Source organism: Lepus europaeus, chromosome 14 (genome assembly GCF_033115175.1).
Source record: "Lepus europaeus isolate LE1 chromosome 14, mLepTim1.pri, whole genome shotgun sequence".
In the NCBI taxonomy this organism is placed as follows: Eukaryota; Metazoa; Chordata; class Mammalia; order Lagomorpha; family Leporidae; genus Lepus; species Lepus europaeus.
Window position 1 is genome coordinate 16,876,803 of NC_084840.1, and position 13,206 is coordinate 16,890,008.

At 58.9% G+C, this 13,206-nt stretch overlaps 1 protein-coding gene across 1 annotated transcript in view; it reads right to left on the reverse strand.

Moving 5' to 3' along the window:
- Nucleotides 1-3,648: 3,648 nt before the first annotated feature.
- The window catches only part of CACNA1S (calcium voltage-gated channel subunit alpha1 S), a 57,140-nt gene continuing 47,582 nt past the window's right edge, over nucleotides 3,649-13,206 (reverse strand). Inside the window, exons 33-44 of the mRNA XM_062211246.1 lie at nucleotides 12,791-12,950; nucleotides 11,710-11,837; nucleotides 10,519-10,615; nucleotides 10,179-10,281; nucleotides 9,327-9,428; nucleotides 8,912-9,036; nucleotides 7,248-7,376; nucleotides 6,298-6,548; nucleotides 5,086-5,171; nucleotides 4,378-4,469; nucleotides 4,009-4,152; nucleotides 3,649-3,900 (exon numbers count right to left, since the gene is read on the reverse strand). Of these exons, the coding sequence (XP_062067230.1) occupies nucleotides 3,649-3,900; nucleotides 4,009-4,152; nucleotides 4,378-4,469; nucleotides 5,086-5,171; nucleotides 6,298-6,548; nucleotides 7,248-7,376; nucleotides 8,912-9,036; nucleotides 9,327-9,428; nucleotides 10,179-10,281; nucleotides 10,519-10,615; nucleotides 11,710-11,837; nucleotides 12,791-12,950 (1,669 nt within the window). The remainder of the gene's footprint in view (nucleotides 3,901-4,008; nucleotides 4,153-4,377; nucleotides 4,470-5,085; nucleotides 5,172-6,297; nucleotides 6,549-7,247; nucleotides 7,377-8,911; nucleotides 9,037-9,326; nucleotides 9,429-10,178; nucleotides 10,282-10,518; nucleotides 10,616-11,709; nucleotides 11,838-12,790; nucleotides 12,951-13,206) is intronic.

The window sequence follows — 13,206 nt, forward strand, 5'->3', positions numbered from 1 at the left end:
TTTGGATGGAAGATCTCTCTCCCTCTGTCTTTCCCTCTTTGTAACTTTGTCTTTCAAATTAATGAATAAATCTTTTTTTTTTTTTAAACGAGCAGTTACTGAGCCCCAAGGAGAGCTGAACGGTACTCAGCCCTGGAGGGACAGCTGTGGACAAAGTGGACAGCTCCTGTTCTCAGGGCACTCAGGGCCAGCTGGCCAGCAGGGACAGCGTGGTCACACCCCTGCGGTCATGGGCGACTTGGAGCACAGACTCCCGGGCCAGGCTGCAGGGTGTGTGTAGCTGTGCAGGAGAGGCTCAGAAGTTTCCAGAGAGAACCACACGTTTCCGCTCAGCACTGGGAACAGCTCCCTTCATCTCGGGTGAGCCTAGGGTGGATGTGGGGGAGGCCTGTGGACAGAGGCAGGGCTTGTCCGCTACTCTGAGGGCTTGGGGTGCCTTAAGGCTTCTTTTTAATTTTTATTTGTTTATATTCAGTTGATTTGAAAGGCACATACACACACAGATCTTCCAGACACTGATTCGTTCCTCAAATGCATGCAACAGTCAGGGTTAGGCCAGGCCCAAACCCGAGTCCGGAACTCCATCTGGGTCTTCCGTGTGGGCGGCAGCGATTGGGGTGTTTGAGCCATCACTTGCGGCTCCCCAGGGCGCATGCGAGCAGGAAGCTGGACTGGAAGCGGAGGAGTTGGGACCCAAAGCAGCACTTAGATATGGAAGGTGGGCAACTCAGGTAGCACCCTAACCACCATACCAATCACCCCCTGCCCCCCCAAACACACACACACTCGTGCACACGCATGCACACACTCACACGTGCACATACACTCACACACGCACACATGTGCACACACACGTGCACATACACTCACATGTACACACACTCACACATGCACATACACATATAGGCACACACTAACATGTGCACACACACATGCACACACTCACACACTTTAAGGGTTGTAAGCAAGAAAATAAAGGCATAGGTTTCTCCAAAGATTGGAGACGGCTAGAGGGGGCTGGCAGGCCAGGTCAGAGACTGCCGCAGCAGTGTGTCAGGGGAGCGGCTGTGCGGTGAGAGGAGGGGAGGGGAGGTAGATGTGTGCAGTCTTCAGGAGGGGCTCGATGAGGGACATGGTCAAGGGCAACACTCAGACCTCTGGTTTTATGAAGAGTGGGCTTCCCTGAGACCAGCAATCCAGAGCAGTGGCAGCTGTAGGGAAACAAAGCAAGTTCACATGTGGACAAGTGAATGGGAGGCAGGTGGGGCGTGTAGGCAGAGTTGGCTACGAAGGGTAGGACACGGAGCTTTGGAGTTCAGGCAAGATTCGGACTGGAGATAGGAAGTGGAGAATTATCAGTACATGAGCGCAATGGAGAGATGAGCATGGCCAAGATCAGCCAGTGGGAGTCACTGAGTGAGTAGACAGGGTCAAGGAGACAGAACCCTCCTGAGTGGCAGGGAGGCCCCGAGGACTCACAGTGAAGCTTCAAGTAGAGCCCTTGAGCGCTGGGAGGAAACTCAGGAGGTCAGAGGCTTGGGGAGAATTTCACGAAGGGGCAGGGCCTAAACTGTGTCCAATACTGCTTAGAAGTCAAGCAAGGCGGGATTTAAAGGGCAGCAAGACTGTGATGTTGGCCGGCATGATTTCAGAAAAGCAGTGGAGCAGAAGGCAGACTGCACGGAGATGAGAGGCAGGAAGCAGAAATAGAAGTGTAGACACTCAGGGAAGAAATCTGGTCCTTGGTAACAGAGGGAGATGATAGATGACAGATTGTTCATGGGTGGATATATAGATCAGAGAGATCGAAATAGAGAAATATAGAGACAGATTATAGATGGATGCATAGATGATGGTACGGGCGAATGGAGATAGAGTATAGATGGATGGATAATGGCTAGGTGAGAGATGATGGGTAGCTAGACTGATTATAGACGGGTGAACACACAGATTTTAGATGGATGGATGATGAAGATGGATGGGTGGATAGACAGGGAGGTGGCAGGGTTATGCTACTAAGATGGAAGTAGCTGGAATGTGTTATGTGCACATACAAGGAGCCAGGACAGGGACAAGGGTGTACTGATTGGAGCAGAATTTGAGGAGCTGGGCTGGCACTGGTGCAGAATGTTAAGCTGCTGTCTGCAGTGCAGGCATCCCAAATGGGTGTCAGTTTGAGTCCCGGTTGCTCCACTTCCAATCCAGCTCCCTGCTAATGCACATGGCAATTCAGTGGAAGATGGACCAGGTCCTTGGGCTCCTGTACCCACATGGGAGACCCAGAGGAAACTCCTGGCTCCTGGTTTCAGCCTGGCCCGGCCCCAGTCGTTGTGACCATTTGGAGAGCGAAGCATCAGATGGAAGATCTCTCTGTCTCTGTCTCTCTCTGTAACTCTGCCTTTCCAATAAATAAATAAATGAGAGAGAGAGAGAGAGAGAGAGAGAGCGAGCTGGGGGAGGAAAGACATGGCTTCCACTGGCCAGGAGGGAAGGAGCAGCGAGAGAGCAGAGGCAGGCAGGTGCATCTGTGTGGTGGGAGGAGCTGTGAGCTGTGGGAAGACCTTCTGCCACTTCATTTCTCTGAGAGGGAGCAGCAAGGTGAGCTGCCGGAGTTGAGGTCTGAGAGGAGATGGGGTTGACACAGCTACACGGATGGGACCAGGGAGCTCTGGGGCCCAGGTGGGGCAGGGGACCCGGCTGTGCAGGGCTCTCAGAGTGTGAGTGTCCCTGTGCTCTTCGACTTGCAGCCTGGGGCAGGGCCCAGAAGCCAAGAAGCCAGAGGCCATCCTGGTTACCACAGCAATGGCCACAGAGCCATGTAGTGGCCAGGGGAGGAGGAGAGAGGATCCAGTGAGGTGGGGGCCCTGGGGCCCCACGTTGCCTCTCCCTGGCTTCCACGCTTCCATTTCCTCGTCTTGAACACGGAGCCCGTGCTGGCCTCCCAAGGTTTGAGTGTGACATAAGTACGAGTGAAGAGCCCGCGTCACGTGTGCAGCCGGCTCCCAGGAGGCACCGCAGTTACTCATGGGAACGCTATGGGGGTGCAAGGAGCCATGGAGCCCACAGATCTTTGATACCCAGAACCATGAGCAGAGGGCAGCTGAGGGCTCTGAGGGCTGTGCTAGCAGTGGACTCTGGCCAATGACTCACAGCCCTAGCTTCTAATAATGCTACCCATGGTATGATCCCGATGGGACCAGGGCTGCTCGGCTCTGCCCGTGGACCTGGCCGTGGGCTTCCAGGAGAACCCGTGCCCTGTACAATAGGTCGCCCTCTGCCTCCCGCAGTGGAAGACCCCATGTGGCCGGTGGGCAGGGCTCCTGGGGAGGGGAAGAGTGAGGACAGAGGAACCACAAAGAAGACAAGCAGAGGGCACGTGCCAGTGCCACAGACCTAGAGACTTTAATGTCCTGCTGGCACTGACCAGGCCTTTCTTGATGGCTTTAGAATCATGCCTCTTGCTGGCCAGGGGAGGCTCCTGGCTTCCTGGTGCGGTTCCAGACCGCCCCAGCTCCTGGCTTCCTGGTGCGGTTCCAGACCGCCCCAGCTCAGCAGGAGGGCTGAGACGGAGGGAGGCTGCCAAGCTGGGCTGCGCTTCTGCACGCACACGGTCCCCCTCGCCTTGCTCATGTGGACACTGCGCAGCCATCACGGCCTGGGAGGAATAAGGGTCTCCTGGGAGCCCTGGACCTGGTCAAGGCTGCCCAGGGAGGACCTGCGGCTCGGGCTTCCCGGGACACTGGCCATGCCCTGGACGGACTCTCGCTCTTTCAGTAGCTCTGTGGCTGCCACCTCGACTTCCTCGGGTTCCATCTTACAGGCGTCTGCCAGGGCCTGGCTTGTTGCCACGACGAAGCCAGCATCAGCTGCCAAGGTGTCCAGGCCCCCTCGAACCAGAGCCTGCAGGGAGGACAGGGGGCCGAGTGGGGCCGGGCCATACCCTCCAGGCCAGGCTGTCCCAGGGTTAACCTCAACGCAGCCCACTGCTCCGACCCAGCCCTGTCTCACCTCTTGGATCAGCAGAGCTGTAGCAGGAGCTGGGCACCTGGGGGTGCTCCCCTCGGAGCCCCTCCTCTGGGGTGCTTCCTCTTGCAGAGACCCTGTCAGGGAGGTCTTCCTCTGCCCGCGCTCTGAGGGATCTGTGCTAGGCTGCTGTTCACAAGTGCACAAAAGCAGAGACCCCAACAGGGATGCTGGAGCCCACAGGTCTGTGAAATTCCAGCTTATCTGAGGGAGCCTCAACCCATACCCACAGAAAAGAGGGACCCAGGAACACCAATCATTGCATGATTGATGGGCAAGTTGCCACCAGGTCCCACCCCCGCCACAGCTCAGGGTCTCTGTGTGGGGCCCCCTCCCAGGCCTTGGCCCCGTTACCTGGCAGGGGGCAGGAGATGCCTGGTTGATGGGCATCCTCGGCTGGACCAATTGCCCCTTCGGTTTTCCAGCACAGGGCTTGCTGTGGGGTCCTGTGGGCAAGATGGGGCCAGGACGAGAGGGCTATGACTCCTGCCAGGAGTCCCCCAGCCCACAGAGCCTCAGGGGTTGCAGAGAGCAGTCGTGTCACGGGCCCCCACCAGCTCCAGGCCAGGCAGACTGCCCAGACTCTCCTGCCTCTGTCCTCGTGGGGTTGGGAGGGGCCGAGCTCTCCGGCGCGTCTGTGGACACATGTGTGGGAAGTGCGTGGTGGGGGACTGGGGAAGGTAACTTTATTGCTGGTGAACCCCAGCATCCTTAGGGCTCCCACTGCCACATAGCGGTCTTGGAAACTGACAGCCCATCTGCTGTCAGTGTGCCCAGGAGCTGCCCCTCTGGGGTGTCAGAGGGAAGGGGCCTCCCACACTAGGCCAGTGAGGTGGGGAGGGTGGTGGCAAGTTTCCCAGCAGGCCTCTGGAAGCCCTTCTAATATGCATGTGCTACCCTCCCCCACCTCGCTCGGCCAATGGCTGCTTCTCCTCCACCTGCATGAAGAGCGAGTTCTGACAGCTTTCCCATTGCAGGAGCCCAGCTGCTTCCCTCCCAGAATCTAAGAGCAGCACCCTCTGGGAGAAGTCTCAGCTGCTTGGGTGCACAGGGAGGACTGACCCAGGGCCCTGCGGGGGTGGCCGAGGGCTCCTCGTCCGGCAGCTGGTGTCTCCGCCTCTCCCGGGAACTCCCTTTCACAGTGGACGCTGAAATGGAAGCAAGGCCGGGTGAAGCAGAGCAGACTGCTGGCTCTCCTGACCCCCTGAGGCCACAAACACCCCTCCCCTTGGGAGTCTGCACCCATCAGCACGCAGTTGCCCCAGGGCTGTCACTCGCACCCCGGGGCCCCAGCCAGCCCTGACTCTCAGGAGAGAAGCCAAAGGCGTGCCTGCCTCCTTCCCGATCCTTCCCGTGCCCTGGTCATCTTCCCAGGCCACCTGCAGCCTCACCGCTGGGCACCCGTCCTGGATGAGCAGCAGCTGTGTCCCTGCTCCAGGGGCTGTGCAGGGCCTAGGTGTTGGGACTGCTGAGAGCCCCACCCCCAGCCCCGATGTGTACCACGTGCAGCAGAGCCTGAGAACCGTGCTGGGTCTTTGCAGCTCTGGTGACCGGGACCCCCCTGCAGCTCAGGGCCCCTAACCTCTGCGATTGTGTGGCTACTGTTGTAACACACATAGCCTATCCCTTTAATAGCAGCCCAGGCCTGCTGCTACTGTCTCTCCGTGGAGCCGCCGCCATGGTGACCCAAAGCGGCACGCGCTATACAGGGTGTGTGGGCTGAATTCAAGGGGTCCCTCTGACTCCAGGGACAGCAGGCAGCTCTGGCCTCAGCAAGCAGCTGCTCGCCTGGCCTCTCCCTGTGCTCCCATTCCTGACGCCTGGGACTTGGCCTTTCCAGGCTGGGGGACCTCCCAGCAGCCGGCCTCCCGTCCAGAACAGAAGGTCTGCCTGGAGCCAGCTCCCAGCCTGCCTTTCACAGATCAGCTTTAGCCTGAGACGGGCACCACCCAGCAGCATGGTCTTTCTGAATCCCGAATGCAGTAACTGAGCCTTGCTGTCCACAGGTTTTGGGGGTATGGCTGTTGCTGCAGGACAAAAACTCCAGACCCACCCAGCAGGGAGCCAGCGACATGAGGCTGCCACCTGCTGGCCAAGGACGTCTCAGCAGCCCAGCTGGCCTCAGGCATAGGGTGCGGGGTGGATCCCAAGGTCCACAGAAGACATCTTATAATTTTGGGGTGCTCCTTCCAAGTCAACTTGCAACCCTCGAAATTTGTCCTCCCAGTGCTATCCCAGTAGTCCTACACTGAGGGCTGGCAGTCGCCACCACACCTGGAAAACATCTGGTTGTTGCTATGGTTGCTGTTGCCATAGGCAACATTGGCATTGGCGTTGTTGGCATTGGCACGAGCAAGAGGGTTGGTTCTTGGGTCTTGAGGGAAGTCCTCCAAGAAGACAGGCGACTCGAGCTCTTCCATTTCTATCTCAGCGAACTGGAGCGGTCTTTGGTTGGCCATCACCGGGGGCAGGGAGTTGGTCCTTTCCAGGAAGGTGTCTACCTGGCCAAACAGGCCTCCCGTCCTCTAGGGCAAGGAGAACAGTGGTGGGAGAGGGCAACAGGGGCGGGGGTGAGAGCAGGGGCTGCACCGGGGCTGTCACCTGGGAACAAGCCCGTGAGGTTGGAGGAGAACTGATGGAGCAGTGAGAGCAGGAGAGAATCCTGACACCCAGGAAGTCCTTGATCTGATACCCCAGGCTAGATACACCTAAGGGACCATGCCAGGGACACGGCCATCCAGATGGGGAAATGGGGTGGAGGGAGCACTGAACGGCAGTGTGCAGAGCTGGCTCCCGGCTCCCCTCTGAGACTCACTTACTATACGTATTAGCATCCCACCTTGGGCCCCCATTTCCACAGAGGTTTCCCCAGGTAGCCACGGAGGGCCTTCCAGCTCTGATGTGCTGAGAAACACCAGACAGAGCCAGGGGATGGAGACTGCGTAACTGCAAGCAGGGGGTGCACTTGACCATGGAGGGCCTCGGGCCATGGCTGGTTGGCTGGGACTTGTGGGGAGAAGATGCGGGAGGGGCCTGGCGGGGGTGGGGTGGGTGGGAAGGTGTTCTGTGTTTGGCACCTCGAGTAGGTGGGCTGGGTCATTGACCCCGAGTCCTGGGAGAGGCGGGTGGACGGGGACTTCCTCTTCCCCGATGGTCTCCTCTTCCCTGAGGGTTATAGCCTCTCGCTATCTGGACCACCAGGAGTGGTCGCGGCCCTCACTCACCCGGAAGATCCCCTCCTCCATCGCAGCCTCCACCATGGCTCTCTCCAGCTCCTCCTCGGCGGTCAGGTCTCCTGAGATGGTGCGGCGGATCTCAGGGGCCGCCTCCTCCTCGATGGTCCTCAGCCCAGCCTGGGGATGGCAAAGAGACCCGGGACCCCTCAGTCCAAGGGAAGAGACCGGACCCACTTCTCATGGCCTCCTCACTTCCCATCCCTGCCTGGGGGGTTCTGCTAAGGGCCCCCACACAGGCCCCACTCTCCCTCCTGGCTCCTTCATTGTCCCAGGGTCCTGTGAGGCCACTGGGTCCTGCTCTGGCCTCTGAGACAGTCCATGCCCTATTGGTCCCCAAGGATTCTTCTCTTGACCCCCTGGACCAAGATTTCACAGACCCTTCCCAGGCCACCAGGCCGAGAAATCCTTGTACTCAGTGAGTTGTGCGTTGTGAGTGCCACTGGGAGCTGATCAACGTTCCTATCACCAGCAGTGGGACGGAGCAACATCGGTGTCCCCGAGGGTTTGCAATGGGAACATGGCGATTTCTGTGCTATTCCTATTCCGGATTTGCTGGGAAGGACCTGGTGAAACCCGGATGAAGTCCGGGCATCAGATGGCAGTCACGTATCCGTGGTCATTTCCTGATTTGGGAGATTGCAGTGTGGTTGTGCAGGGGAACACCCACGTCCGTATGGCAGGTGGGTGGGACATCATGTTGGAACTCCTTTCACGCGGTCCAGAAAAGTGTGCGACTTTTGAAAGGACGAAGAGCTCCGGCATCAGAACAGCCGCTGACGTCGATGTAAATTATTAAAAGTAAAAGTAAATTGAGGGGCCGGTGCTGTGGCAAAGTGGGCTAAGCCTCCACATGCAGTGCCAGCATCCCATATGGGTTCGAGACCTGGCTGCTCCACTTCTGATCCAGCTCTCTGCTATGGCCTGGGAAAGCATCAGAGGATGGCCCAAGTCCTTGGGCCCCTGCATTCACCTGGGAGACCCAGAAGAACCTCCTGGCTCCTGGCTTCAGATTGGCCCAGCTCCAGACGTTTCCGCCAATTGGGGAGTGAACCAGTAGATGGGAAACACCTCCCTCCCTCCCTTCCTCCCTCCCTCCCTCCCTCTCTCTCTCTCTCTCTGTAACTCTACCTCTCAAGTAAATAAATAAACCTTAAACAAAAAAATTGAAGTCAATGTTTAGACACACGGTCCAAATGCAAGTCCGCTTTTCAACTTACAAATTGTATGCTTTCCAGTGAACATGAAAAATAGAAATAAAAAAACCTGGTGAGATTAAAACAAAGTTCTGAAGTTTTCTTTCCACACTCAAAGAAGTGTTTTAAGCAGTGCCTGGGGGGAATCTCCCTTCTTTGGAGACCACCGCTCTTATCTAACTTGTCTCTCCTTTGCATGAATCCTGCTGTCTGTGGTCCCACCTGCTGGACACAAGGGGCTCTGGTTTTTCTCTTGCATCTGAACGCCTTCCACTGGGGGCCATTCAGAACTGTCCCCCACCCCTTTCCTCGCTCCTCGGGGATCTCTTCTGCCCTCTGTGCCTCCTCCCCTGGGCCCTCAAGGTCACAGACAGGAAACTAGAGGCGGGAGAACTGGCTCACTGCGGGGGGGGAGGTGCGGGGGGGGGGTCCTTTGGACTTTACCTGGATTGGGCTCACCTGGATCTGTACAGTATCCTTCTTGGGCCGATACCCATAATATTCCTCCTGGCGCTTCATGAACTTCCGGAAGTGCTCCTGGATGAGGAATGTGGCGTAGAACTTCCCCACGGTCACCTCGTCATCTGCAGAGCAGCCAACAAGAGACATCCTGAGGACCAACGGGACGCTGACACTGGATTCAGGGTAGGAGCCAGGTGGTGCTGGGCCCAGCCCCTCAGGCCGTCCCTTGTCTTCCGACGTGGTCAGTGGGCACCTTCCACCCTGAGGCTGGTGGGAGGGGGCCCTGCTGGATGCCCACATGGTCTACCTAAGGTATTTACAGAGGGTTGGAGCTATTCCCAGAATCCCATGCAGCTCCTTGCCCGCCTTCCGTGATGGCTCCTGGACCCTGGTCTCCCAAAGCAGCACCTGCCTCCTATGGGAGGGATGACCTGGTCCAGCAGCTTCATGCTGGTTCTCTTCCAGATCTTCTTGATGATGGCCCTCAGCTCCTCGTTGGCCTGCTCGAAGTTACCTGGGGCGGGGGAAAGTGAGAGCAGCCTCAGAGTCATCGGGCTGAGCCGCCTGCCCCGGCACGGGCTGAACCACACACTCAGCAGGCACCGGCTGAGTTTTCTTTCGCAACACCTGCTGGGCTGAGCACTGGTAACGGGGGTGGGAAGACCTCACTGCCTCTCCGAGGCGGCCTGGCCCTCAGATCACACACTTCTTCCCCCTGTACTTACTCCGGAGCTCAGAGGGGCGGGCTTTGGAGGCTGTCACACCTGCTCTCCTCCCCTGAACCTTCAGCTCCCTGCGCCCAGTATTCCTCCACAGTCTTCCTATAGCTCCCTACCCCATCCTCCTCCCCTTCCCCTCCAAGGGTGGCCCTGAGTCCAACACGGAGCGCTTACCCTGACTCCGCCCCCTTGCTCTCACCACGAGACCTGCAGGCTTAGCGGAGTGGAGTGCAGATGCCCATCAGATTGCCCCCTGGGTCCTCTGCTCCCGCCCAGAGCCAACCTCAGGGCACCCCACCCCTCACTGACCACAGATACAGTGGGTGGAGCTGGGGGGTAGCTCTCTTGCCCTGCAGGGAATTCTCAGGCTCTCTCTGAGCCACGAGGGACATGAGGACTCTGTGGCTGCAGCCTGGGGTCCTGCCTCTGTATCTTCCCTTGCTCTTGGTTCCAGCCTTTAGCTCTGGGGACCTGGCAGAGGCTGGGCCAGAAAATATCCCCTTGGATGAGGGAGTGAGCCCCCTCCCCCCGGGGAAGGCCCTCACCTTCTGTCTTGATCTTGAGAGCCGTGCGCACCAGGGCAAAGAGCGTGGCATTGAAGGTGACCGTGCCGTCGCTGTTCAGCGGCATGTTCATGCCCACCAGGCGCTGTGGGGGAGACGGGGGCTTGCTGTTGGGCTGGGACCTGGCCTGGTGGATGGGTGCAGGCTGACCAGACACCCTGCATGAGGAGCTGGAGTGATGAGGCTCTGGGTCCTCAGGGAGGCACTTGGTTCCCCAGGATATCACTGCTCTAAAGTGACTTACCCAGCAGGCTGCCCTGCCCCAGGCACCGGCCCCTCCTCCTCCTCCTCCAGAACCACACCTCCCCGGCTGCCTGCTCACCTTACAGGCCACCCGGTGTGGACAGAACTTCCCGAAGCCCAGAGGGGGCTGGATCCTTCTCAGCAGGGTCACCACGTCCAGGTGCTTGATTCGTCCCCTGCAGCAGGACACAGAAACTTGGACACGGGGCAGTGCCACCCAGACCTGCAGCCCTGCTCCAAGGCTGGCCGAAGGGGCAGGGAGCTGGGGACAGGGAACAACATCCCCTGTCCATCCAGCCATCTGGGTGCTGGGAGCCCGGCTGCCTTCCCCAAGAAGTCGCAGTGTGGGGGCTCCCCACCAGAAATGGGGTGCCCTCAGATGGAGGAATCTGTAGGCCTGGAATCTGGGGCTCCCTCTTCCCCATGGTTAGACCTCCCTTAGGTTGTGGCCATTCTGGTAGAGGGCTCCGGGGCTGTGCTAACAGAAGTAGAGGGTATGGATCAAGGGAAGTGGAAGCCCCCTTCCAGAGCTGGGCCAGGGCCGGAAACCACAGAGGCTCAAAGCTGAGCGACCCGGCAGGTCAGAGGGGCAGGCATGGGTCCTTGGGGACAAGCAGCTTGGGAAGGTCCGGACGACTTCCTCTTTCCTCTGAAAGGGAAAAGCATTTCCCGGGGGAGGCAGGCCAGGGACACAGGTGCCAAGGGCACCGGGAAGATGTGCCAGGCCTCGGCATCATCCCTGTCCAGCTGTGTGACCTAAGGCCGCTTATTCCACCTCTGAGCCTGGGTTTCCCTCTCCAGGGGACTGAGAACATTGGAGGTGGTTGTAAGGATGAAATGATGGGATACAGGTGGTGCTAGCTAAGCACAGGGCCTGGCACCCAGGACCCCGTCCCCGAATGTGGCCTACTCCCCTTTCCAGGAAGAATGCAAGAGAGCCGGCTTTAACGTGCACGCGTCTGCCCGGAAGATTGGGTTCACCCAGGACTCTGCATTTTACACAAGCGCAGCTCTTGTAGCCCACAGTGTCTGGTCAGGTACTGGGTTGCCCACTCCCAGGAGCGTCCAAGCAGAAGCTGGCTACCATTTCCCAAGGAAGTCAGGGGTCTTTCTGCCCTGAGGCTCTGAGTCTCTGAGTGGGGGGGGGGGGGAGGCTTGGACAGAGGAAGGGAGGGGACAGCGGCTCCCTAAGGGAGAGTAGGACAGGGGTTAGGACGCAGTGGTGACGGTTTGGGGAGGGCCTAGCACAGAGCCTTGAGGCTGGACTCACTTGGCCTCCGGGTCATACTCTGCCCAGATGGCCTTGAATTCGTCCAGGTGGTGAGGGCCTAGGATGGACCAGTCGCGCGTCAGGTAGTCAAAGTTGTCCATGATGACAGCCACGAAGAGGTTGATGATCTGCAGGCAGAGAAGCGTGGCAGGAAGGCAGGCGACATAGGGACAGGCCGAGGGTGCGGGAGCTGTGCCCTGGGTGTGGGGCCACAGCCTCTCCTTCTCTGGGGTCTACGTTCCAGTTCTTCTTCATGACCCCGTTCCGAGTGCAGGCAGGGCTGCGCCAAGCCCCCATGCTCACACACAGGCAGGGCCCTCCGCCCGGTGCAGCTGCACGGTTTCATCCCACCTCAAGCATCTCACGGGAAGCTGCTCGAGTCGCAGCCTCCCACCCAACCCCAGCTAGAAAGGGGCTCCCCCCTCCTTCGTGCCCCTTGTCCATGCCCCGTTCTTGTGCTTGCCCTGCCTCCCAACACAGGGTACCCCTTAGGATTGCAAAGTTTGCTCATACACAGATTCCCCTTGCACCCCACGAGTTCCCACAGGCCAGGACTAGGTCATGTTCCTCTTTGCATCCTCCACACCCAGCCCAGGGCCTGGCATGCCTCGGACACTCAGACCATGGTTTTGAGCAAATATAAGAAAGAAAAAAGAGTGAAGGAGCGAGGGTCCACTGGATGCCTTCCTGGGCAAAGACAGCCGCCCTGGAGTCTACAAGACCTGGGGCTATGTCACTAACCGCACTGGGGACCTCCTCTGGGACCCCAGTGCCAGAGTCCCAGCCTCCTCCTCGTCTTCTGAGGTCGGTGATGCGGCTTCGTAGGAAGCCCCTGCCCTCATACAGCTCCTCTGATCACTGCCACTGACTGCTAATCAAATACAGGGAGACAGACGGGAACCTTTTCACAGTCTCCCTGGAGCATGAGAAAGCACCCACAAAACACAGCTACACCCAGGATGACCAGAACGAGGGGCAATCTAACCAGAATCTCCCGTGTTCCTGGGTCACAGCCGGCGGCGGGGAGAAGGCAGGCTCCTCCCCAGGCTGCAGGCCCCCCACCCCCACCCCGGCTTCTCACCAGGAAGGCGCAGAGCATATAGAAGCTGATGAAGTAGTAGTAGGCGAAGTTGGTGCCACACGTGTACTCCTCGCCCGGGGCGTAGTCCGACTCCGGGTCGCACAACTTCCCGTAGCTGCAGGCCAGCAGGATCTCCTGCCACGCCTCCCCTGTCGCACACCTGCAAGAGAAAGGCTCCTGTCTGCTCGGGCTGGGCCCTGCAGGAGGCCAGCGGGGCAGTGGCAGGGCATGGGCCACAGGCAGCCGGAGGCAGGAGGAGAGTCAGATGGCCAAGTTCACCGTGTAGCTCCCTGTGAGCTGGCCTGTTTCCCCTGTGCATTGCAGCCCCGCTGCTCCACCCTCACAGGTGCTACACGTAGGAGCTGACTTATAGCCAAGGGGCTGGTTGGCCGGAGGGGAAAACTCAATCCATGGAG